Source organism: Sminthopsis crassicaudata, chromosome 2, assembly GCF_048593235.1.
Source record: "Sminthopsis crassicaudata isolate SCR6 chromosome 2, ASM4859323v1, whole genome shotgun sequence".
NCBI lineage: Eukaryota > Metazoa > Chordata > Mammalia > Dasyuromorphia > Dasyuridae > Sminthopsis > Sminthopsis crassicaudata.
This window is the reverse complement of record NC_133618.1, coordinates 674,939,262-674,965,185: the sequence shown is the minus strand read 5'-3', so window position 1 is coordinate 674,965,185 and position 25,924 is coordinate 674,939,262. Positions and strand designations below refer to the sequence as shown.

Here is a 25,924-nt window from a genome sequence, read left to right as displayed (position 1 = left end):
GGGGGGAGTTGTTGGCGTAAAGGCGGAAGACGATTGGCTCCAGGGCGCTCTGGGCTCTGTCAAGTCGAGAGACCGTGTCCCGAACCCGTTTTGGATTGTCGGACGCTGCTGCTCCCAGCTGCGGCGCGACGGGCTAGGGCCCCCCCCCCCGCGTCTTGACAGTGGTTCGCTCCTTCCGAGGGGAGTGAGGAAGACGGATTTGCGCGTGCGCCTGCGTCCGTGCGCGTATTACGTAAGGCCCTCGCGCTGCTGCTTGGATTTACTGTCCGGGAAACTGAGGTCTTTGGCCAGGCTCTATCCCGATGTCATGGTTCTAGGTCCGTGCCCCCACCCCGCAGGGCTGGCCAGCGACACCCTCGTGGTCACTGAGCGCCACCTTCGACCGAAGGAAATGAGGGAATCCGGGATCCCGGGTCAAGCAGGGGTCACCTAGAATCCCGGCCTCTGGGATCAATCAGGGGTCACTTAGGACTCGGAGATCCAGGGTAAATCAGGGATCCCCTAGGATCCCGGACTCGGGGATCAATCAGGGGTCACTTAGGACCCGGGGATCCAGGGTAATTCAGGGATCCCCTAGGATCCCGGACTCGGGGATCAATCAGGGGTCACTTAGGACTCGGAGATCCAGGGTAAATCAGGGATCCCCTAGGATCCCGGACTCGGGGATCAATCAGGGGTCACTTAGGACCCGGGGATCCAGGGTAAATCAGGGATCCCCTAGGATCCCTGCCTCCGGGATCAATCAGGGGTCACTAAGGATCTCAGGATCCAGGGTCAAACCAGAGGTCCCCCGGGACCAGAGGGTCTGTGGCCACATGGGGTCCCTGGGAGAGCGCCCGCCGTGGCTGTCCGGCTAACGCCGGCCTTGTGTTCACAGGTGTCCACGAAGCCCGGGAAGGCCTGCACCGGCAGCCCCAGTGAGCCCCGGGAGCCCCGGAGGTAGGTGCCGGGACCTCTGGTAACATCTGGGCAGGATCTGAACTGGGGCTTCAGAGTCTCCCTTAGGCGCCCCATCCTCCAGGGCTGAAGCCCCAGGGTGCTCCGTGCAGTCCCCGAGAATCCCCCGGACAGGGACCCTGGGCCCCCCAGAGTGATGGCGCCGCGGGATCCCGCTGGCCTCCGTATCTTCCTCTGTGCGGAGAGGGCAGCCCCGGTGCCGCTGGGTGGAAAGTGCTTGGCCCGCCTCCAGCTGCCATTCACGTGCTCCGCCCACTGACGCTGATGGAGGCGGGGCCGCCCTGGGCTGTGGGGCTTCCCATCCCGCCCCTGCTCTCCCTTCCCGGACTCAGGTCACCAGAGTGCATTAACCCGGGGCCAGGGCTGGGAACAGTCTGACCCTGGATCGGCCGCCTGGGAGGTTTTGTTCCGAGGCTCCAGGGCCGAGCCCAGAGCGGCACAGGCCGAGGTCCGGGGAGACCGAAGCAGGAGGAAGAGCCGGGGGAGTCCGCCGAGGGGAGAGGTGGCAGCTCAGTGTGTCGGGTCTTTGGGGGCCGCTTCTTGACCTTCCTCGGGGGCACCGCCGAACGTAGCAGGCCGAGGGGTATCCGGACGCTTCCAGAGCTCAGCCCAGCCCCTCCCCCTACCGGAGACCCCGGGAAGGGGCGCGAGGAAGCGTCATCTAGGGAGGGAAGACTCAAACACAAGCTCTAGGGGGGCTGATTTGGAAGAGGAGCCCAAAAGGAGAGAAAGATGATTAAGTTTTGTTATTTACCGTGGAGCTGAAGCAGACCCGGGCGCCCCGGGGCGCTAATGCTGAGCCCCTCACCCTCTTCTTTATAAAGAGGGGGAAGGGACCAAAGTACGAGAGAGCGCCACCCAGGGGGCTTAGCGATTCAGTGTTAACGGGTGATTCACCCGGAAAAAGGAACAGAATTCCACAAAATGAAAGAATGAATTTGAAAACAGAATCCACCATTGTTTACGAGAAACACTTTAAACAAAAAGACAGTTAAAATAAAGGGCTGGAAGAGAATACGTTTGTTATGCTTCAGCTGAAGTATAGGGGGGGGGGGGGGCTGTCCTGATCTCAGACAAAATAGTAAGAATAGACTTAATTAAAAGAGAATAACGGGGCCGCTAGGGGGCGCAGTGGATAGAGCCCAACTCTGAAGTCCTGAGGACCCGAGTTCAAATCCGACCTCAGACACTTAACACTTCCTGGCTGTGGGACCCTGGGCAAGTCACAGCCCCCTGCCTGGGCTGGGGGAGGGGGGGATATATATATATATATAAAAGAGAATAACGGGGAACAGGGGCGTACACACCCCAAATGACATGACATCTAAATTCGTAGAGGAAAATTTAAATGATTTAGAGGAAGAAATATGACCCTCTTAGACCTAAATAAATCTAACCAAAATAAGCACAACAATAAGTGGAGGACTTAAATAGGATTTTAAAAGAATTTGATTTGATCTCCAGAGACTTTCAAATGGAAATAAAAGGGACTGTGCATATTTATCATCTGTATAGAACATCTTTACCAAAAAAAAAAAGGTCATATAATAAGGCAAAAAACCTCACAAATGTGCAAAAAAAGTCAAAATATTAAATGCGTCTGTTTTATAGACTGCAGTACAATAAAAATTCAATAAATATCCACTGAAGAAACAATTAAAATTAAATGGAGATGAAGTAACTCAGTCCTAAAGAATCACCAGTTCTAAACACCAATTAGACGTCAGAGCAGAGTTTTCAGGATGCAGCCAAGTCATCCTTTAAGGAAATTATTATGTCTCTAAGCACTCTGATTAGTAAATTAGACTGCAGCGGGTAGTCTGCTGTAGCTTAAATGTGTGCACTAAGCATGGTTTCCACCTTTGTCACGTGGTACGAGAAAACAAAGCAAAGGTGGAAATACCGGGCGCGGAACTGCCTAGTTCTCCCTGGGTTTGGATGCCATTTTCCATCTCTAGGCTATTGGAATTGTCTAGAATCCCTGAAGTGCGAGAAGAGCCACGCCCATGCCAGCTGATCCCGGCTGGGGTGGCTGCCTCTGTGTCCGGGTTCTCCTGCTTTGCTCCTGTAAGTCTTTGCAGGCTTCTCTGAAATCAGCCTGGTCTTTTTTTCTTTTTTTCCCCCTGAGGCTGGGGTTGAGTGACTTGCCCAGGGTCACACAGCCAGGAAATGATAAGTGTCTGAGGCCACATTCGAACTCCGCTCCTCCACCGCGCCCCCTAGCGGCCCCTGTTCCTCACTTCTCATAACGCAATAATATCTGGAAACAGTTTAGAGGGCAGTGAGCCCCTGTCACAGCGGGCATTTACATACTGTTGTGAGGTTGGCAAACCGCTTTATGGACCGATCCCCCTTGAGCCTCACAGCTGCCCATGAGGCCGAGTGCCCACTGACGACCACCTGGCTGGCCCACGTCCCCCTGGGCGCCTTCCGGGTGCAGTACTCTGCCTCATACCGGGCACCTCTGCAGTTCTTAACCCCTGGCGCCCCCTGTGCCCCCCAAGGCTCAGCTCAGTTGTTTTATGTTCCTGACCAGCTGGGTACCTTGTCTTCATTTTGAGTTTGCTATTCTGTGTTCCCGTAATTTCTCCTAAAAGGAGCTCAGCTCCCCGTGCCCAGGACTAGTTTCGTCCTGAAATGGTACAACTTAAATACAGCCAGGGTGATCTGGGCATTTTTGTTTTTAGCACACGGGGCCGCTAGGGGGCGCAGTGGATGGAGCACCGGCCTGGAGTAGGGAGGACCGGAGTTCAAATCTGGTCTCAGACACTTAGCACTTCCTGGCTGTGTGACCCTGGGCAAGTCACTTCACCCCAGCCTCAAAAAAAAAAGAAAATTGTTTTTAACCCCCGAGGAAACTGAGTCCCAGAGAAGCTCTAAGTGACCCGCGCTCCGGCCTTCGTTACAGGAAGCCCGGTCAGACTTCACGTGGCTAGGGAGAAAGCAGGGCGCAGGGCAGGAGTAGTAGGAGTCCCCAGAGGGTCTGCGGAGGGCAGAGAACGAGCCAAAGGAAGAGTTGGGATGAAGCACCAGGAAAAGCTGCTGCTTGGCCATGCTTGAACAGGCCATGGAGGCCGACGGTTTCAGGAGAGCTCAGGCTGTCCCTGTGGCTTCTGCCCGGAATGGGCCCCGGCCGGGCACCTCCTGCATGCAGTCCCATTCTCGGGCCACTCAGGGATGCCCCTACTTCCTTAGGCATTGGGGGGGGGGGATTTCTGTTTGAGACACATTTAGAATCATTGAAGTCGTTAGATAACGCCCGTCTCCGTATCAGCCACCTCACGTGGCGATGATGAGAATTTGGTTGCATGCGTGTTGCTGCTGAGGAGATTTCGGTCAGGGCCAGGCTTTCCACACGGGCTCCCGCAGGACCTGCAGCCTGCAGGAAGGAAGCCAGCAGTCATTTGCAAGGGACAGGATTCCGCCTGGGGTCCCCTCTCCTCCTGTAGCGTTGGTTGGGCAGGGATTGGCAGGTCATTTTCTCAGTGCACGGACACGGCCCTTCTCCTCCCCCAGCTGGGCTGCTGAGGGGGGAGGGGGCCGAGACACCTGTGACATGACTTCCCGAGGTCCTTCAGGGCCCACGCTCTGTAGCAGGTCCATTTCCTGCAGTGCTCTTGGGGCTCGGGGGACTTCCCCAGGCTCCCATAAGCCCTTGCCTTCTGGGCTTTATCTCACGCAGCCTGCAGGCCTGGCCATCCTTATCAGTGGCCGCCCCCAGGGAAGGCAGAGCTGCGCCCTGCTGGCTCACCCAAGAAGTCCCCACGCCCACGGATCTTTGGCCCCTGTTCCTGCAGGCTTGGGAAGAGTCCCCAGAGTGAATGAGGATCCCCGCTTCCTTGCAGCCTTTTCTGCTGAAAAATGAAGGTCCTGTTACTGAAAGACGCCAAGGAGGACGACTCGGGTCTTGACCCCTATCTTCAGGTGAGCGCTGCCCATGGGCCTGGGTTGGGTGGGGGGAGGGGGCGATGGAGGCAGGGCCGCCTCCCAGAGGGCGCCCTGGGGCCCTGAGCCCTCACCGTGGCCCTTTGTCTCCCAGGAGTTGGGATCGTGCGGATTCGAAGCCACTCTGATACCGGTTTTATCCTTCGAGTTTTTGTCCCTGCCGAGTTTCTCTGAGAAGGTGAGCCCGTCAGTGCCAGGCAGGGCTGGGCTTTTCTTGTCCGCCGGGGGGCGCCGCCAGGCGGCCACCCTCTCTTGGGCTAGTCGAGGGCTCCTCCGCTGCCCTTCGCCCCCGAGTCTTCCCAAGCATCTCGAAACCCCCCTCGCTGTCCATCTGTGAAGAAGCTCGTCCGTCCCAGAGGTCGGGCGCCCGCATAGGCTCTGGCTTTTTCTGCCACAAAAGCGCTGCTCGGCGAGTTTGGCCCCCGGGTATCCCAGAAGTCTCAGTGCGGCATTCGGGGCCCCCAGCACCTTTGGGGGGCCTGTGGCCAAAGGGAGGGAGCCAGTGCGGCATTTTTCTCACAATTTCTCCGCAGCCTGAACGTGCTGAATAGTGGCCAGTTCCTGCCCTTTGATTTGTCCTCTTCCAGCCAGAGGAGTGTTGGGGGAGGCCTGACATTTCAGGCCCAGAGCCTATACTGCCTGTACTCCATAGGTGCTTAATAAATGTTCGCTGATTTGTTGGGTCTTAATGGGGTGCTTTGTGTGTGCTTTTTGGACAGCTGTCTCACCCGGAAGCTTACGGGGGCCTCATTTTCACCAGTGGCCGCGCAGTGGAAGCCCTGCAGTTGTCCCTGGAAAGGGCGGGCCAGCTGGAAGGTGAGCCCCCTCCCCCGAGAGCTCCCAGACCCCGGTCCTGAGCTTGGCCCATTCAGCCAGTCCCGTTGGTGCCCCACCCGATGCCCCGAGGGGCCCCTTGTGGTCTTCGCAGCTGTTTACAGATGGGGGATGGAAGCCAGCAGATGTAGGTGCCCGGCTAGTGGTGGCCGAGGTGCGCCCAAGGCTCCCACGGCTGGGGGGAGCAGTGGCAGGAGCCCCCTGCCAGCCCTGCCCCCCCAGCTCCAAAGGGGGTTCCCTCACCTCACAGGATGAGCTGGTTGGGGGGTGGGTGTCCTGGGACTCCTCCCTACTCCTCCTTCCTCCTCCCCCTTATTTATGAGACTGGCTCCCACCTGTTTGGGGTCTGAAAATCACCCCCTGGAGATGACCCAGAGACCTGTTTGGCCAAAGAAAAAGCTGGTGGCTCCTGGCCGGAGCCCTGGGCCGGCTCGACCCGGCTTTGCCCCCGCACGTCTGCGGGCCTCAGTTTCCTCAGTCCATAAAGTCGGGTCCCCGTGGGCGCATGTGGGGAGCGGCTCCATCCGAGAAGCCGGCTTCTCTGCTGCTTCTGCCCTTCTCCGGCTGGGAGCGCCCTGACGCCTCCTCAGGGAAATGCAGGCTCCGGGCAGTCTGTGCCTGGGGAGAAGTCCGCCCCAGAAATGCCCCTTTAGCACCAGGAGGGAAGTCACCAAAGGCAATTCCCCACCCCTAGGACGGTGTTAGGGAGCTCGTCCACGCCTGCCAGCGGCTCTGGCATCCACAAGGGTCCGAGCTGCCCGTTGCTGGGAGGGGGGGTTTCCCAGGACGCATTCTGGGGGTAAAGAGTGGGGGGTTTCCATCCTGTGTCCTCAGGATGGCTCCAAAAGTGAACGGGCAACCGCAGCCTTCAGAGGGGAAGACCCCTGCACCCTTTGCTCTCCAGATTGGGCTCCTCTCAGGCTCTTGCCGGCCACGCCAGGCGCTGCCCAGTGACTTCAGCCAGGACGCTTTCTCTTTGGGCTGTTTGTCAGCGCGCAGATGTTTCTGGCCCCCCCCCCGTGGCAGCGGGAGCCAGAGCGTGTTCCTTCTTTGCCCTCCGTTTACACACAAGTCTTTTGGAAACTGTCCACGGTTATCTCCTGAACAGAATCAGTTGCGCTGTTTGTTTGGCTGTTTAAGCAGCATTTTTGGTTCCACAGTTTTCCTTCTCTTCCTCTAAAGAGCCCAGTTTTCCATCATCACATCACTTTGCAAATGGACATCCAGTATTTTCCAAGGACACATAAAAAAGGCTTCCACTGCAGGCAGGAAAACTGTTCCTGTGTCACGCAGAGCACCTCGCAACCGCGGTTCTGATTTGTATTATTACAAAGAGCGCCCATGGCTCCCTCCTCGTCCTTCGCCTGGAAGTGAAGTTCTGCTTTTGTCTACGCGACAAACTTTGGTTGTTCACATCTTGCTGTATTCCTAGATTGTTCAGAAGAAACTAAGAGAGCCTCCTGGGGCAAAAATCCAAACAGCCACTCGCGTGTTCACGGCCCCCTGCTAAATGCTTGCTTTTAATTAACTGTTTTGCAGTCTGGAAAAAGTCTCTGAACGAAAAATGGCGCCTCAAGCCGGTGTACGTGGTCGGCCAGGCCACCGCGTCCCTCGGTGAGTGTGAGAAGAGGTCCTGGGGGGCCTCAGGACCGGGGCATCATGGGGAAGCCCGACCCAGTCCCGTTTCCTTGGCTTTCGGAGGGAAGGGGCCATCAAGGGAGCTGCGGGAGGCTCTTGTGCACTCAAGGCCCAGGCTCAGCTTGGACCTCCCCCGTGGCCCTGCCACAGTCCCAGTGATGGAAGGAGCTCCCTGGTCCCCGCTAGAGGCCTTGGCTTCCCATCCATTCTGCATCCCAGGTCGCTTAGGGGCTTAGCCTGAGTGACCTCTGAAGGCCCTGGCAGCCCCAGAGGGGAGCCGTGTTGCCCACTGAATTAGGCCGGCCCACCCTCAGGCAGGCTTCTGCTGGCTGAGCAGGGAGGGGGCCTCTCCAACGCCTCCGTTGCCTGCCTTCAGCAGGGGGCAGACCCAGCGAACATTCTGGACTCCTGGGTTTGTCCTCCTCTCCTGAAGCCGCTCAGGCCCCAGCTCCTGCTGCACAAACAAGAAAGTTTGCAGCTGACGGCGAGTCTTTTCTCTTTGGACTCCGCCCGTTGGTGCCCAGCTGCAAATTGCCCGGTGGCAGGGTTTAAATGAAAGTCTGGGTGTGCGGGCTCAGCGGGAACCCGAAACCGAGTTTGCACAGCAAGTATTGCCTAAGAAGGGCCGCCCTCCTCTCCATTAGCAGGAGGGGACAACAAGCTCCTTGCAGGGGCGTTTAAATGAGTTTAATGTTTATATGATAGCTTGTCATGTCACTGAGTTGCCTTGCCTCTCCCCCCTTCCCCCTCCCCCTCTACCCCCCTCCTCCTATGTGAAGAAAAACATGGCGGCCCCGGCCGCAGGCCAGACATGGGGCCAGACGTGGGCCCGGCCTGGCAGTGTGGCTGTGGCCCTTCACTTGCTCGGACTCCACCTTTCCATTTAGGGAACTCTTCATGGTCCCCATTGGGGAGCTTCTTACAGGCCTATGGACCCTCCCCTTGGGGCTCCCGAGTTCACTTTTTGGAGAAATTCAGAGCGAGCCATGAGATGTGGCCTGCCTGGGTTTGAGCAGAGCCCGTGTCCCGGGGCCCGGCTTGCCCAGACACCTGTTGGAGCAGCCTCGGCTCTTTCCCTTGGCGCTTCTGCCGCAGCCCCTCTGCCAGCCCGCCTCGCCGTGCCCAACGCTGTAAGAGCTTGTGGACCCAGGAGCCCCCTTAGCAATCTGTAGGGGGATTGGGGGCTGCCAGAGGAGGAAACAGAGGCAAAATCAGCGCCCTCCCCACCAAACTGCCTTGAAAGCCAGATCAGAAAAAGTTCTTCCTTAGCACCCGAGCAAAATGTTATCACAGATGAGTCCAGAAATGCTTTCTCGTTGTTTTTCAGTGAGAAAAGTTGGCCTGGCTGCCGAAGGAGAAAAATGTGGCAACGGCGAGAAACTCGCCGAGTACATCTGCTCACGTGAGTAGAGCTTTCTAGGCTTTGTGGCCCGGCCGGGCGTCCCAGCATCCTTCGAGACCATTTTCCTTGCTTTGAGGCCGTGTGTCCAGCAGGGGCCCAGGCCCGGGGCTGACCGGCTCCGAGAGGGTTCATAATTCCTCTGAGGGCTCAGCCCCACCCCACCCCCACTGCTTCATCCAGAAAGAGGCCAGGGTCTCCCCAGGCCGGGGATGAACAGGAAGGGGAGGGGGCGTGGAGTGATGCTGCAGGCCCCCCTGGGGGTCCAGAGAGTTCCTGGCCACTCTGCTGTGGAGTCTTCGTGGCCCAACCTCAGGGCCCTTCCCATCCTGCCCTCCCCTCCCTTCTTACAGGGCTCGTGCTTGTCTTCTCAGCCTCTCCCCCGTGTCTCTCACACCTCTCTCCCGCAGACCCGTGTCCTCTCAGTGCCCCCCTAGGCCAGCTGAGCCCATCTCCTCCTCATTCTCTCAGTGCCCACTGCAGGCTGGCCAACTTGTCTCCTACCAGCCCCTGTCCCCTTGGTGCCCATTGCGGGCTGGCCAAGCCCATCCCCGCCTTGTCTCCTGCAGAAATTTCTGGAGGCCTTCCCCGGGCTTGACCAACTGGCTCTCCCCGCTCCCAAGTCTTTGTGCCTCAGAAGCTGTTAAAGCTTAGAATGCACCAAGACTTTGGGGACACCTGGTTTTCTCCTCTGGTCTTCACAATAATCCTGTGAGGGAGGGGCTTCCATTATCCCCATTTTATAAATGAGGAGACTGAGGCAGGCAGCATTTAAGTGGCGTGCTCAGGGGCCCAAGCTAATAAGCAGCCAAAGCCACATTTGAGCTCTGGTCCGGCACCGGGCCGCTCTAGCTGCCCTTTACGTGGGGGCTCTTCCATCCTGTGTCCCCCATTGGACTAGGAGCTCTCAGAGGCCATTTTTGCCTTTCTTTGTGCCCCCAGCTCTCAGCCTGCTGCCTGGCACAGAGTGGGTGCCTCAGAAATGTTTGTTGACTGGCTCCAGAAAGGAGCTTGTTCCCCTCGTTGATCTCTTTGGGATTCTTAGTCAGGAGAGGAGAGCCGGCCATGGGCAGGAGCCGTAGGGCCGCTGCTGTGACTCTGGGGCTCCAGGCGGGACTGAAGGAGTGTCAGTCAATAAACCTTCCCTGAGTGCCCGTTGTGTGCCGGGCCTGTGGTGGCGACCCTTTGGGCCCTGCCCCTCCCTCCCAGAGGCTCAGTAGTTCCCCCAGAGGCTCCCCTAATCCCAGCCTTCCTTGCACACAGAAGCACTTTAGCCTCCTAACTCCCAAAGACCCCCTGCTAAAGTGTGGGGGGAGGGGTTCCCTGCTCCTGGAGAGGGAAGCCCCACCCCCCACTGGCCACATGGCCAGCCTCCACATTCTTGAGGAAAGGCCTCCTGCTGCTTGGAGATAAAGTGCCTCCTGATTGCTGCGGTTCTCCAGCCTTTCCCATGTGGGTGTTTATTGGGGCGCCTCCCTAGGCCTGGAGTGGCCCTTTGCCCAGCAGGGGCTCAGGAAAGCTTATTGACCAGCATTCCAGACCCCAGGGGCTACCACTTCATAACCCACTGTAAGGGGCTTCCAGGGGCCACCCAGGCGGAGGCCTGGGGCAGGCCAGGAGGTGCTCAGCCACCTCACAAGAGCTAAACCCCCACGCAGGGACCCCTCACCTAACTCGCCACATTCATGTCCTGCTCCCCACTGTGCCCCCCATTTCAGTCATCCTAGGGCCCGGCCTGGGTGTTCTACAGCCCAGGGCCTCAGGCAGGGTTTGTTTCAAACTGAACAGGCCCTTTAGCTTCCATGTTCGCCAGAGCAGCAGGCTCTGCGGCCCAACCTGCCCCCAGGCCAAGCCGGAGGGAGACAAGCTTGGGTCAGCTCTGGGCCCTCCCCCCCAATGTAGAATCTCTAGCCTTGAGTTTCAGCAGTTCTGAACCATAAGGAAGCTTTTTTTTTTTTTAATCCAGAAGACAGAGAGTCATTGTGGGAAGGATGGCAGAAGCTCCTCAGGGAGATCCGAAGTTGGTTTGTTCATAGAATTCCTGTTTGGAATGGTAACATGTCGGAAGATTCAGGAAATTCTGGGTTGGAGAGTGCAGAGGGACAGAGGACGTGATGTTTCTTCCCTTTGCCCCGCTGGCTCTGCCCTCCAGTCACTTCAGACGGGCATCTCCAGGCACGGCTTTGCAGCCCCTTTCCGGGATTTTGCGCCTTTTAATCTGAGGAGGATTCGTAATCCTTCCTCCATCTCCGGATGCTCTGTGGGAGAGTGAGTGCGTGTGCACACCGGCGAATGCACGTTTATGTGCAGCTCTGTCGGCGCGCTCACACACGGGCGTACGTGTCTGGGGCAGGGGTGTTTGCAGGTGTAACAGGTGATTGCAAACTCCTTGAGAGTGAGAAAGATGGAGACGGCTTCTGCCCCCGGGAAACTCGCCTTGTGGATACAACAGGCAAACCACTCTGGAAGCATGCTGCAGGCAGGGACAATTGGAGATAATCAGCAAAAGGGAAGACCCCAGAAGGAGGGACATGAAGAAGGCCTTCTTGTGGGAAGGAGGATTCTCTCTAGAACCTTCAGGTCGAGAAGGGGGTGAAGTGGCAGAAGGTTCCACCACAGAGAACAGCGGTGGGCGATAGGGAGTCTTGTGCACGGACCAGCCCAGGGACCAGTGCCACTGGACTTCAGAGTCTGCAAGAGTCCTGGAGCTCATCAGTCAACAGCCAGGATGTATCCAGTGATACTCTGGCCTAAGCATTAGGCCCAGCACAAGGGAGACCCCTCAGGCAAAGATGGGCATTTGGTGGGGGTGTCTCTGGGGTAGAGGGATGGCTAGAGGGAGCTTGAGCCGGAGCCCAGGCATGTGGAGCACTCCCAAGGCAGCCAGTTCTCCGTCCCTGGAGGACCATTTAGTGGTGGGTTGAAAGGGCCTCCTCAGCTGGCCAAGAGTGCTCAAAGACTTCCCTGATTGAGCCCAGAAGACTCAGCCCTGCATTTTCCTCAGATCAGAATGGCCCTGCAGCCGCCCAAGGAGCCCTCCAGCCGAGCAGGGTCCAGGCCCCTCTGGGATCTGATGATTGCCCGAAGTGCCTCCCTCCTCTGGCTTCTCGAAGTGGTCAGAGCCACTAGGGCCCCCAGGGACCGCTCATCCCTGCCCGGAACTTTGGGGGACATCAGAGTGTTCACCATTTGGCCAGTCCTCTGTCAGCAGTCAGAGCAAAAGAAACTTGGACCCAGCTGCTTCACTGTGGTTCTCTGGGAGGGGACGGGAGGCTGCTGAAGAGCTGGATGACCTCTTATTCTCAAAAAGACAGCGGTCGCAGCATTCTCTGGGAAGCCTGGGCAGCCACTGGTGGGCTAGGCCGTCCTGAGGCTCGTCGTCCCTCGGCCGCAGAGTTGGAGGCACCCGGCTTCAGAGACCCGTCACCCTGGAAAGAGATGGCTCTGAAACACCCAAAGCAAAACAAAGTCCAGGAGCCTCGGAAGGAACGGCCACATTGCTGCGCAATATCATCATTTTCTCAGGAAAGAGCTCGGGGCTTCAATGATGGGTGGCAGCATTCGGCCTCAAATAGATGCCAGCTTGGTTTCCAGCTGCCCAAGATCAAGGCAAAACCCCAAATCCTTGTAGCTTTACTTTCCTCTTTTTATATAAATGACTTGTTTAAAGGAAAAAAAAAATTGTCCCAGCCATCTGCAGTGACTATTGAGTACCCACTGCCTTTAGCTATTAGACTGGCTATTTATTGAGTACCCAGTGGATCAGTTATTGTCTCAGTCATCTGCAGTGACTATTTATACCCACTGGCTGCAGAACGCCGCTCCGTTATTTTCAGTACACACAAATCTTACCCTTGACCAAGCAGCAGTTTGGCTGGAAAGAGAGAACTCTTTTTAATAGGGAAAAAAAACAAAAAACAAAATGGTGTTGGGGGAAGAGGAGGATGCTTTACTCAAAATAAGAATGGCTTGATTTCAAATCCAGGCCCGACCTTGCCACTAATACCCAGTTACCAAACTCAGCATCTTCAGTCGATCAGCATTTCTTAAGCACCTCCTGTGTGCTAAGCACTGGGGTGACTAAAAGAGGCGAGTCCCTTCCCGCAGAAAGCTCACAATCTAACGAGAGAGACAGCAGGCAAACCAGTGTAGACAGAGCGAGTTACAGAGAGGAAGTGATGAACACAAGGAAGGCATTGGACAGGTTGGGGAAGGTTAATTGTGGGAGGGGCCAATCCAGGCTTGAGACCAGCCAGGGAGAGTGCTTGCCACAAAGGATGGATGGGATCCCCGGAGGACAGAGAATTGGCCTTGATTCTGTAGTCAGAAAGAGGCTTGTGGATCTCAGGAAGGGGAACCGAGGCTCTGGGCCCACCCCATCCCTCTCACCTTCCACCCCCAAGCTCTTGCTGCTAAACTCCCTCTCCCATCCTCCATGGCTTCTTGCTACCCCAGCTGAGTCTTCTTGTATGGCTAGAGGAGGGGTTTCCTGCAGGTCAGGGACCCCAGGGCCTGACACAGAGTAGGTGCTTAATGCACATTTATCGATCATTGACTAGCACAGCAGTAATTGCTTTTGAACATTTCTCCATGCTCTCCTAATTTACTTATAATATCAATCTTTATTTCTAATTCATTTATTCATTTTGACCTTACTTAAGTGTATGGTGAGAACACAGGTCTAGGCTAAGTTTCTATTAAATTGCTTTTTGGTTTTCCCAGCAATTTTTGTCAAATAAGTTATAATTCCAAAATTTTGAATCTCTGAGTATCAAACACTAGATTACTGTGGTCATTTGCCACTGTGTATTGTATATCTAATATATTCCTTTTATCTGCCACTCTGATTCTTAGCCAGTACCAGATTGTTTTGATAATAGCCGCATTAGGGAGGTAGCTGGTTGGTGCAGTGGATAGAGCACCAGCCCTGAAGTCAGGAGGACCTAAGTTCAAATCTAGTCTCAGATACTTAACACTTCCTAGCTGGGCATGTCACCTAACCCCAATTGCCTCAGCAAAAAATAATAATAATAATAATAATAATAATAATAATAACCACTTTGTAATATAGTTTGAAATCAAACTGCTGAGCTATCTTTCTTATTTTTTTTCATTGATTCCCTTCATATTCTTGACCTATTCTTCTTCCAGGTGAATTTTATTCCTATTTTTTCCTAATTCTATAAAATAATTCATTGATGGTTTGATTAGTAGGTACTAAATTTAGATAGTTCAATTAATTTAGGTAGAATTGTCATTTTTATTATACTGGATTGGTCTATCCATGAACAATTAATATTTCTCCAGTATGTTTATATTGTGTTTATTTGTGTGGAATGTGTTTTGTAGTTGTAGTCATATAATCTCCACATGTGTCTTGGCAGAGTTAGGGTTAGAGTCGGTAAGCTCCCAAATATTTTATACTTTTTGCAATCATTTTATATGTAATTTCACTCTATCTTGCTACTGCTGATTTATGTGAATCTTTATATTCTGCATTTATATTTATGTTTACAAATATTTATGTAACATTTATATAAATATTTATGAAATATTTATATTTTGCTAAAGTTATTAGTTGCTTCAACTAGTTTTTAGTTTGCTAGCTAGTTGGCAAAATGGATAGAGTGGTGGGCCTGGAGTCAGGAAACCTGAATTCAAATTCGGCCTCAAATACTTACTAGCTGCATGAGCTGGGCAAATCATTTAACCCTGTTTGCCTCAGTTTCCTGAAGAAAGAAATGCACACCAATCCAGTATCTTTGCCAAGAAAACATCCAAATGGGGTCATGAAGAGTTGAACTTACCTGAAAAAAAAGACTGAACACAGAGTTTTTTAATTGATTCTTTAGGGTTCTCTATATCATCTTCAAAGAAAGATAGTTTTGTTCCCTCATTGCCTATTTTTATTCCTTCAGTTTCTTTTTCTTATTGCTTATTTCTCTTATTATTATAGTTAAGTACAGTATTAAATAATAGTGGAGATTATGGATATCCTTGTTTCACTCTTGATTATATTGAGAGGGCTTCAAGTTTATCCCCAATATAAACAGTGCCTGCTCTTGATTTTAGATAGATAATTCTTATCATTTTAAGAAAGGTTCCATTGATTCCTGTGTTTTTAATAGGAATGGATATTGTAGTTCATTAAAGGCTTTTTCTGCATCTAATGATAGAATCATATGACCTATGTAATTGTTTTTGATTTTATCAATTTTTCTGATAGTTTTCCTAATATTTAATTAGCCTTGTATTCCTGTATAAATCTCACCTGGTCATAGTGTATGTTGTTTGTGCTGTAATCTCCTTGCTGATGTTGTTTTAAAATTTTGCAATGAAATTCATAGAGAAAATTGTTCTGTAGTTTTCTTTCTCTGGTTTGTTCTTGCTAGTTTAGATATCTTGCAAGATGTGTCATAAAAGGAATAAAACTCCTTGTTTACCAGTTTTCAAAAATAGTTTATGTAAGTTGTTCTTTAAATGTTTGGTAAAATTAACTTGTAAATCCATTAGTCCTAGGAATTTTTTTTCTTTAGGAGCTCACTAATGGCTTGTTCAATTTGTTTCTTTTTGTGAAAAAAGAAAAGGATGATTTAAATATTCCATTTTCTCTTCTACTAATTTGGATAGTTTAAATTTTAGTAAATAATCCATCCATTTTACTTAAGTTGTCAGTTTTACTGGCATATAATTAGACAAAATAGTTCCAAATAATTACTTTATTTTCATCTTCATATTAGGTCATTCACCCTTTTCATTTTTGATACATGTAATTTGATTTTTTTTCCTTTTTCTAAATCAAATTAATGGAGATTTTATCCATTTGGTTGTTGGGTTGTTTTCCCCCCACAAAACCAGCTCCTAATTTTATTTATTAGTTGTATATAGGGTTTTATTGTTGGTGGTGGGTTTTGTTTTTTTTTTTTAGTTGCATGCCCAATTTCATTGGTCAAAACGTTTTTTCTCTTATTTTATTGATGTATTTACTTAAAGATACAAATTTTCCTCTAAGTATTACTTTGGCGGCATCCCAAAAATTTTGGAATGTCTCATTGTTGTCCTCTTTAATGAAATTATTGATTTGTTTCTATTGTTTATTTGTTCTTTAACCTATTCATTCTTTATTAAATTAGTTTCCAATTAACTTTTAATCTATGATTCTACAGCCCTTTGTTAAATTTATTTTATTGCATTAAAATATGAGAAGGGTACATTTGCTCTGATTTTTTTTTTTTTACATTTTGTTGTGACATTTTTATATTCTAGTACATGGTAACTTTTTGTAGAAGTATCAGGTATAGTTGGGGAAAAAGCATTTTTTTTTTCTATTCCCATTCAGTTTTCTCCAGAGGTTTATCATATCTAACTTCTCCAAGATTCTGTTCTTTTCCTTGACTTCTTTCTTATTTATTTTATGATTGGATTTATCTGACTCTGAGAGAGAAAAGTTCAGGTCCACCATTAGTATAGTTTTACTATCTATTTTCTCTTGTAATTCATTTGACCTTTTTCTTTTAAGAATGTACATACTATGTCATTTGGTACATACATATTTAGTAATGATATTAATCGTTTGGGGTCCTTTTGGCAAGTTGTAGTTTCCCTGGGTATCCCTTCTATTTAGGTTTCTCAGTCTCTCCCATAGGTCACGATGGCTACCCTTGCCTTTTTTATTTCAGCTCCAGCATAATAGATTCTGCTTTAGCCCCCCGCCCCCCACCCCCTGGGCTGGGAATGTGAGCTCTTCATTATGGCTTGTAACCCGCACTCATGTTCTCTTTTTGCTTCCAGGAGAAAAGCCTGCGACTCTGCCCCTTCTCTTTCCTTGTGGGACCCTCAAAGGAGAAGCACTTCCCAAGATGCTCAAACAAAAAGGTCAGGAGAGCTGGCCATTGGGGAGGGCCTCGCTGTCCACCATTGTCTTTGGCACTGTCATGGTGCAGTCCATGACAGGGACAGGCCCAGGCCGTCAAAGTGGCGGGTCTCAGATGCCCAGAGGTGGAGGTGGGAAGGGACCTCGGGCCACTGAGTGCAGCCCCTCATTGGACAAGTTGGGGAACTGAGACCAGAGAGGTCCCTGAGGAGTAAGGGCCGCTTCCCATGGTGCCTGAGAATTGTGGACTTAGGAGCCGAGGCTGACCGACAGAAAAACTCTTGTGGTTCAGCCTCCTAGAGCCGTATTAGAACATTTACATAGCCATGTAAGGCTTGCCAAGGGCTTTATATGATCTCCATTCATCCTCACAACCCTAAGAGGGAACTGCTGCTGTTACCCCATTCCACAGATGAGGAAACTGAGGCGGATAGCAGAGAACATCTCTAAGGGGACGCTGGTAAAGGGCACTAGCACCTTGGGATCTCTGGTAGAACAACACTTACCTTACCACTCTGACCCCTGCTTCCTCTTCTTCACGAGGAGGGATCCCCTGTGAGGGGACCACCGACTTGCCGGGCAGCATGGGGGCTTGGAGCAGAGGCCCCGAGTCCTTCCTATTGTCAGACCTTCAGGTGCTATAATTGCTTCCATCCTCAAAGAAAAAGGTCGCAGAAGCTCCAGATGGAGCCTCTAAGCTAGGCCCCGGTGCTGGGTTTGGGGTGGGTCTTGTTCACTGGGGGCCCCGGGGCAATGGGGCGCCCTGACTCCTGGAGGACCAGGAGTCCTCCCTTGTTCCCAAGTCTTCCCAGGGTGACCCTACCTCGCATCTAGCTCTGATGTTGACTGCCTCAGGGGCAACGGGCAGGCGGTTTCCACTCTCGTCCATCATTAGCGCCAGGGTCCCCCGTCCCTCTGCCCCATGGTAGTCCGGAGAAGCCTGGGGATGGACCCCATCTCAGAAGCCACTTGGGTGGATTTTGAAAAGCCCAGGGTTGGGGATGGCTTTGGATATAATATTCTGTATGTGCTGAAAGCAAAGGGTCTTTGTCAGCTAACAGCTGGGGGGGCTGGAACTTGGAGACTGCCTCCTGCCTGCCCCAGACACTGGCAGCTTCCCTGAACTCCCCGAGTTGCTGAGCCCTAGTTTCCCCCTAGAGGGTTAGAACACAAGTCCTGGAGGTCCCATCGCTTTCCTGCTTTAACGTTTCAGGTATTCCGCTGGAAAGCCTAGAAGTCTACCAGAAGGTCCAGCATCCCACGATGCAGGACTCCTTGAAGAGCTACTTCTCCACGCAGGTACGCTGTGTTTCTGAGGAGCCCCCATGAGCATCCGGGGCTTTCCCTCTGCTTCAGCTGCCCACTATGGGCCGGAGTCCCTGAGGAAGAGGGCTCTCTCCAGGCAGACTCTTAGGGGCTTTGCCATTTACCATCTTTGGGGTACACTCCTCGCAGCACTTGTCACCACTTAAGGGATTTGGGGCCCAGAGAAGAGTCATTCTGGGCTCTTTTAAGTTAAGTGGATGGCCCTCGCCTGCCCTCCACTCAGAGGCGGTGCAGGAGTGCCTCCGTCTCCATCCCTGGCTGAGGGATTTTCCCCTGAGACTGCCTAAGCTTCTCCAGGGAAAGGGCTGTCTTTGCATCTATCCCCAGGGCCCGGCTCCCAATGGGATCTGATAAATACGCGCTCCGTGGGGGGTTTCCTGGAGCACTTGCTAGTACACCCTTGCCAAGTGCGGGTCTCAGCCCATCCCTACCTTCCCACGCAGTCCGAGGCTCCTGGCCACCTCTCCAGGAATACTCCGGGACCCTCTTGGAGGGCTGCTCCTCACCCTTACCCCAAAGCATCCTTGATGGGGGGGGGGAGACTCCCACCTCCTTTCTCCCAACAGCTCTCCAGCCCGCCTGAGAGTTGGATTCTTTGGACACCTGGATGGATACTCTGTGATCCATAACCACAGAACATCCCTAAGGGGGTGCTGGTAAAAGGGCTAGCCACCTTGGGATCTCTGATAGAACAACACTTAGCAGTCTGGGGGGTTTAATCTTTGCATCCCCTCCTTTTCTCTCGGCATCCCTATAGTGCCCTGAGCATGGAACTTCATAGTCTCTGTTGAATGGACTGGAAAATAAATGCGCTGGCGTCCATTGCATGCTGAGGGACTGAGTCCCTGGGTACCCGCCCACTTGTATGTTTTTCACCCGCTTTGCTCTGCCAAGTGACCAATTAATCCAGTTTCCCTTGAATTCAGTTCCATTCACCAAACACCTGGTGACTATCAGTTTCACGGAAGTGACTTTACAGCAGGATTTCCCTGCAGGAATTTTTTCCCAGAATTCCTTGGAAAATTTATGTTTTTTTTGTTTTTGTTTTTTCAAATCCCAAGATCATTCAAGAAATGAGGAATAAATATTATGCTTCTCCTGAGAGAATTAAGGATCGGCAGTCAGCATAGAGATGTTACTGGTGAGAGGGAGTCCACTGATGGCAAGGCACAAGCAAGAGCAGGAAGCCCTAGCCTGTGGGAACAAGCCAGTCGGTCACTCTTAGAACTGTTGCTGTGGTCTAAGTGAGTGTCCGTAGCCCTGTATGCAACAGTCAGTCTTGCAAAGAAATCTCAGTAAGTTTGTGTGCTTAGCATACTTCAGATAAATCCAGGAAATAGCAACTTTTGGAAGAAAATAAATCTTGAGTTGGCAACTTGAACTTGAAAGTAACCTCGCTAGGAGATTTGCAAAGTGCCCAGTAATGTTTGTTGGTGGCGAGGTCCTCAGTAACTGGATGCGGTTGGTGGAGAGGGACTGGAGCATGGATGGAACTGTCCCTGGAGCAGACAGGGAGGGGCCCTGAGAGACACCAGCCTAGCCTCATGCTCCCACTCTGGGGGGAGGGGGGTCCTCCTTGCTGTGTCCAGCCCAAAACTCCACGTTATGGCATTTTCCCTATAAATCTGTCCATGACTCATGCAACACTCCCGAGAGTTCTGGGGGTGGCTCCAAGATGGCTGCGTGGAGCCCGCAAGCTGCTCCAGCCCTCCCAGTCTCCCTCAAAAACCACATGAAGTCAAACCTCTGAACAGAGTCTGATGGAATGAAACCCCTGACTGGCTCAAGATAGATTAGAATGACTTCAAGAAAGGTCAGTCTGACTGGAATGAGGGGCGTTCAGCCCAGTTCCGAGGGAGTCCAGGAAAGCTAGTGAGAGGGTCTTAATCACGGCAGATCTGCAGCTGAGACCCTTGGCCTGGCTCACTAGTGGACAGATCAGTGGGGCAGCCTCCAGTCCCAGCCCAGAAGGCAAACTGGGAGATCAGGCTGTTTCCTGGAAAGAGCAGGGAGGGCTAACCCCTGCTGTGAGCGAAACACCAAACCCAAGTATGTCCTTAGCTGGCAGCACCCTAGCAGAATTAGTTAGTTATAAGGAGAAAGACACCTTAAGGCACAGTCAGGGACAGGTGACACAGTGAGAAGGGGGAAGGGAGACTGCACTTGTAAAGCCATCTGTCCCTGGAGATGTTTTCTTAGGGAATTCATTGATGGCTTGTTCAATTTTTTTTTTTTTTAATGGGTTTTTTTTTAAACTCCACTTTTTTTACCCTCTCCTTTCCTTGTGTAGACATCCTCAGCCACACCCCCCCCATGGATGTCAAGCTCAAGTGCTTGTATGCCCCTTGCCCGGCTGGACACGCCCCTTACCAGGCCATCAACCCCAGTCCCTCTTGTGTTCCCCTCTAGGGCGTTCCGGCAGGTATCACCTTCTTCAGCCCTTCGGGGCTCACCTACAGCCTCCCCCACATTCAGGAGTTGTCTGGCACCAGCTTTGACCAGATCAAGGTGAGGTATTGATTTCCCCCCCCCCCATTTCCTTGCTGGCCCAGGGGCTGCTGCTCCTGCTGTGACCCCAGGACTATCCCGTCCCAGCTGCTTAAGAGCACTTGATTCATAGAAATAAAGGTGGGCCTGAGGCTAGTTCTTGGGGATTCTGAGCCCCCATTAGTGCGGTGGGCTTGGGCTCCCTGTTACGCAGGAGAATGCCGCCCTTGTCTTCAGTGTGCCCGCCAGAAGTCTTCTCATCTTCCAGGCGCTGAGCTAGCCCCACAGGCCTCAGAGCGACAGAGTGGGGCCCCTGATGTTTCAGGAGGTGCAGGGGGCCGGGTCTGTGAGGAAGCAGCCCAGAGGGTGCCTTTTGGCTTGGCAGCATGGGGAGGGTGCCCCTGGTGCCTGTGTGCCATCACTGCTGCGGATCATTCCAGAGAACATGAAAAGGGGAAGAAACAGTGGTTCCCAAAGGCTGTTGAAGGGGAGACCGGGGTGAAGAGAATCGTTTTTCACTGCTCTCTCTGGGCCATGTTTCTTGCGGGGGCACAAACAAGGACAGATCCCCGGGGCCGGACTGGGAGGCAGCGAGATCCCAGCTCTCGAGAGCCCAGAGCCCAGCCCGTGGCCTTTCCCAGGGCTCCTGAGGAGCCGCTGCCTTGAACTGCTCAGACGCCAGCTTCCTGCCAGCTTCCTGCCAGTTAGGAGAGAACCTGTGGGAGGTCAAACTTGAGGCCTCAGGGAATGCAAGAGCGTTTATAGAGTGCCTGCTGGATGCCAGTGCTGCCAGTCAGGGCTGTTGTCTCCTACGTCTCCCTCACAGGGGAGCTGATTTGTCCAGGGTCACGTGACTCGTGTCTGATGCTGAATTTGAATTCAGGCTTCCCTGGCTGGAGACCCTGTACCATCTCTATAAAATGAGGGGGTGCAGTGCCCCAGCACCCCTGAATCTGTGACCCTGTGAATGATCTGCCCAAGGGGATTAAAGGCTTCCCCCTTCCCAGCCGGGTCCTTCCCACCTGGCCACATTCCTCAGCTATAAAAGAAGGTTGACAACAGTGCTGGGCACACAGTAGGCACTTCATAAATGCTTATTTCCTTCCCTTCTTGACAAGTGAGAAGACTGAGGTCAGTGACTGGACCAGGGTCACTCAACTGGGAGGTCAGTCTCCTCCAGAGCTGCCTGGCCCCCTGGCCTGCTTCAATTCCAGGCTCCACAAAGGGCTCAGTGTCCCCTCGCTGTGCTTCAGGGGGCCAGGCCTCCATCTCTGTCCCTTTGCCTCCCTCTTTATCCTAGACATTCATTAAGCACCTGCTGTGTGCCAGCAGAATGCCCGCAAGGATCCCCCATTCTGCTGGAACCTGAAGCCGGTCTTTGTCCTTTCAGTTTGCCGCCATTGGTCCAACCACGGCCAGAGCCATAGCCAGCGCTGGGATCCCCCTGAGCTGCATGGCGGAGAAGCCCTGCCCCCAAGACCTGGCTGCCTGCCTCCAGAAAGCTCTTCAGCCATCGGGCCTGAACAGCTCCTAAGCTCCCTCGGCCCGGCGACCTTGGGCTCCATCCCTCACCAGCTGGAGTGCGGGTACTCCTGCTTGGGGACCGATGAGCTCACCAGAGCTGGGGAGGGTCTGCCCAGCGAGGGGGGAGGGGGAGGCTGCCAGGGCAACTTCATGACCCAGCTCAGGAACAAACTACACTGCTTCTACCCCACTGAATGCGGGGGCAGAGACATACATGAAATGAAGTAAATACCTCGTTGGAATAAATTGTCAGCAAGCATTAATCCCCCTCTCCCATCACCACATGAGGTGCTGGCAAGAGAGACAGAGTGAAGCATGGGGAATGCCATGTAGAAGGTGTTTAATAAATGCCTGCAGACTTGCGGAAGCAGTGTCTGTGTCCCAGAGTGCCCTGTTTGCCCCACACGGTGCAACTTGAGCCCATAAACCCCCTTTGTGTTCTTTGGGACTTCTAGGTGTGTGCAAAGGAAGCTTCCAGGATGGAAACTCCCTCCATCTGCCTAGGCCCAGGGAGAGGGATGGGGAGTAGAGGCTCCTCATCAGGGGGCCTCCCTCCGCATGGAAGATACTGGTGTGAAAGAAAAGCTAATTTTGAAAAACACTTTCCCCAAGGTAAATAGAGTCTCAGGAAAGCCAGGTGGGGGACAAGCCCCTTCTCCCCCCTACCCAGGCCGTCAGCACCAGCTAGGAATAGCTGCATATGGGAGCAGACTTCCCTCTGCTATTTTGGATGGGCTTGGTCTCAGGGTCAGATGTGCTGCTGGAGACCAGCCAGTCGGCCAGTAAACAGGAGGCCCTAGTTTGTGCTGGGCCCGTGCTGGGTGAGTGCCAGCCCTGGAGGCAGGAGGGCTCGTCCCCCTGAGCTCCAGTCTGGCCCGGGACCTCCACCACCAGCTGGGTGACCAGGCAAATCACTTAATCCTGTTTGCCTCAGCTTCCTCCCATGATGAGCTGAAGAAGAAAATGGGGGACCACTCTGGTGTTTTTACCAAGATAATCCTAAGTGGAGTCATGGGGAGTTGGACGTAATTGAAAATCACTGAAATGTGCCAGGGCCCTGCTCTGACCTTTCTGACCCAGAAAGGCCAGAATGTACCCTGCCTTCAAGGGCTGAGTCTCTAAGGGAGACAGACAGTAACCAGGGGAGAGGTTAAGAAAGGGGGCTTCCGTTGTCCGCCTGGGGACTCATCTAGGGATAACATGATGGCAGGAAATACAGAATTAATAATTTTAACTGTAAATGTGAATAGGATGAACTCTCCCATAAAGTGGAGGTGAATAGCAGACTGGATCAAAAGCCAGAACCCTACAATATGCTGTTTACAGGAAACACATTTAAAGCAGAGAGATACATACAGAGTAAAGGTAAAAGGCTGGAGCAGAATCTACTATCCTTCAGGTGAAGTCAAAAAAGCAGGGGTAGCCATCCTTATCTCAGATCAAGCAAAAGCAGAAATCAATCTAATTAAAAGAGATAAGGAAGGAAACTATATCCTGCTAAAGAGATAAGGAAGGAAACTATATCCTGCTAAAGAGTAGCATAGATAATGAAGCAATATCAATATTAAACATATATGCACCAAGTGGTGTAGCATCTAACTTCCTAAAGGAGAAGTTAAGAGAGCTGCAAGAAGAAATAGCAAAACTGTAATACTGGGAGATCTCAACCTTGCACTCTCAGAATTAGATAAATCAAAACACAAAACAATTAAGAAATTAATGAGGTAAATATAATATTAGAAAAATTAGAAATGATAGATCTTTGGAGAAAACTGAATGGAGACAGAAAAGTATACTTTCTTCTCAGCAGTTCATGGATCCTACACAAAAATTGACCATATATTAGGACATAAAGACCTCAAAATTAAATGCAGGAAGACAGAAATAGTAAATGCTTTCTTTTCAGATCATGATGCAATAAAAAACTACATTCAACAAAAAGTTAGGGGTAAATAGACCAAAAAATAATTGGAAACTAAATAATCTCATCTTAAAGAATGATTGGGTGATGGGGGAGCTAGGTGGCGCAGTGGATAGAGCACCAACCTTGAATTCAGGAGGACCTGAGTTCAAATATAGTCTCAAACACTTAACACTTCCTAGCTGTGTGACCCTGGGCAAGTCACTTAATCCCAGCCTCAAAAAAAAAAAAAAAAAAAAGAATGATTGGGTGAAACAGCAAATTATAGACATCATAATTTCACCCAAGATAATGACAATGATGAGACATCATACCAAAATCCGTGGGATGCAGCCAAAGCAGTAATAAGGGGAAATTTTATATCTTTAGAGGCTTACTTGAATAAAATAGAGAAAGAGAAGATGAATGAATTGGGCTTGCAACTTAAAAAGCTAGAAAAAGAATAAATAAAACTAAGAGTTGGTTTTATGAAAAAAACAAATAGATAAACCTTTGGTAAATATGATTAGAAAAAAGAAGAAAATCAAATTGTTAGTCTTAAAAATAAAAAGGGAGAACTTTCCACCAATGAAGAAGAAATTAGAGCAATAATAAGGAGTTACTTTGACCAACTTTATGCCAATAAATTTGATAACCTAAGTGAAATGGAAGAATACCTCCAAAAATATAGGCTTCCCAGACTAACAGAGGAGGAAGTAAATTGCTTAAATAGTAGTCCCATTTCAGAAAAAGAAATAGAACAAGCTATTAGTCAATTCCCTAAGAAAAAATCCCCAGGACCAGATGAATTTACATGTAAATTCTACCAAACATTTAAAGAACAATTAACCCCAATGCTATATAAACTGCTTGAAAAAATAGGGATTGAAGGAGTCCTACCAAATTCCTTTTATGACACAGACATAGTACTCATACCTAAACCAGGTAGATTGAAAACAGAGAGGGAAAATTAGAGACCAATCTCCCTAATAAATATTTATGCTAAAATCTTAAATAAAATATTAGCAAAAAGACTATAGAAAATCATCCCCAGGATAATACACTATGACCAAGTAAGATTTGTATCAGGAATGCCAGGGCTGATTCAATATTAGAAAACTATTAGTATAATTGACCATATCAATAACCAAATTAACAAAAAACATATGATCATCTCAATAGATGATGCAGAAAAAGCATTTGATAAAACCTAGCATTCATTCCTATTAAAAAACACTTGAGAGTATAGGAATAAATGGACTTTTCCTTAAAATAATCAGTAACATCTATTTAAAACCACCAATAAGCATCATATGTAATGGGGATAAACTGGAATAATTCCCAATAAGATCAGGAGTGAAACAAGGTTGCCCACTATCACCATTACTATTCAATATTGTATTAGAAATGCTAGCTTCGGCAATAAGAGTCAAGAAAGAGATTAAAGGAATTAGAGTAGGTAATGAGAAAACCAAATCATCACTCTTTGCTGATGATATGATAGTATACTTAGAGAGCCCCAGAGACTCTACTAAAAAGCTATTAGAAATAATCCACACCTTTAGCAAAGTTGCAGGATACAAAATAAACCCATATAAGTCATCAGCATTCTTACATATCACTGACAAAATCCAACAGTTAAGAATTACAAAGAGAAATTCCATTTAAAGTAAGTACTGATAGTATAAATATTTGGGAATCTATCACCCAAGGGAAAATCAGAAATTATATGAGCAAAACTACAAAACACTTTCCACACAAATAAAGTCAGATCTAACCAATTGGAAAAACTAATAAATGCTCTTGGATAGGGCAAGCAAACATAATAAAGATAACAATATTACCTAATCTACTTATTTAGTGCTATACCAGACTCCCAAAAAACTATTTTAATGATTTAGAAAAAATAACAGCTAAGTTCATATGGAAAAACAACAGGTCAAGAATTTCCAGGGAACTAATGGGCGTGGACCCGGGCTGGGGGAAAGATCTTAGTGCGTTTCTCTTTGGATCATTGGTCATTACTGAGCCCAGCACTCCT

At 50.7% G+C, this 25,924-nt stretch overlaps 1 protein-coding gene across 9 annotated transcripts; it reads left to right on the top strand.

Annotated features, from left to right (window-relative positions):
- Positions 1 to 28: 28 nt before the first annotated feature.
- UROS (uroporphyrinogen III synthase) lies at positions 29 to 22,354 on the top strand. Of its 9 annotated transcripts, none has more exons than XR_012487213.1 (11): positions 29 to 317; positions 878 to 939; positions 4,755 to 4,881; positions 4,997 to 5,080; positions 5,622 to 5,718; positions 7,276 to 7,350; positions 8,702 to 8,776; positions 16,565 to 16,648; positions 17,860 to 17,945; positions 19,034 to 19,216; positions 20,382 to 20,480. XR_012487213.1 is itself a non-coding variant. In XM_074297143.1 (11 exons), exons 3-11 carry the CDS (start codon positions 4,819 to 4,821, stop codon positions 21,991 to 21,993), a joined length of 807 nt encoding a protein of 268 aa, XP_074153244.1. In that variant the 5' UTR covers positions 46 to 232; positions 878 to 939; positions 4,755 to 4,818; the 3' UTR covers positions 21,994 to 22,354. The 9 variants fall into 9 exon arrangements, 8 of the variants coding, with proteins under 8 accessions (XP_074153244.1, XP_074153248.1, XP_074153243.1 ...); XM_074297143.1 differs by lacking the exon at positions 19,034 to 19,216 and adding an exon at positions 21,850 to 22,354 and having other exon boundaries at positions 46 to 232; XM_074297142.1 differs by lacking the exon at positions 19,034 to 19,216 and adding an exon at positions 21,850 to 22,354 and having other exon boundaries at positions 174 to 317.
- Positions 22,355 to 25,924: the final 3,570 nt, after the last annotated feature.

Bases quoted from the DNA above. Each gene is read 5' to 3' on its own strand.
- UROS (XM_074297143.1), top strand. From the start codon at position 4,819: ATGAAGGTCCTGTTACTGAAAGACGCCAAGGAGGACGACTCGGGTCTT. The intron at 5,719-7,275 runs GTGAGCCCCCTC...ACTGTTTTGCAG, and splicing joins AAGGGCGGGCCAGCTGGAAG to TCTGGAAAAAGTCTCTGAAC. The intron at 20,481-21,849 runs GTGAGGTATTGA...TTGTCCTTTCAG, and splicing joins CCAGCTTTGACCAGATCAAG to TTTGCCGCCATTGGTCCAAC.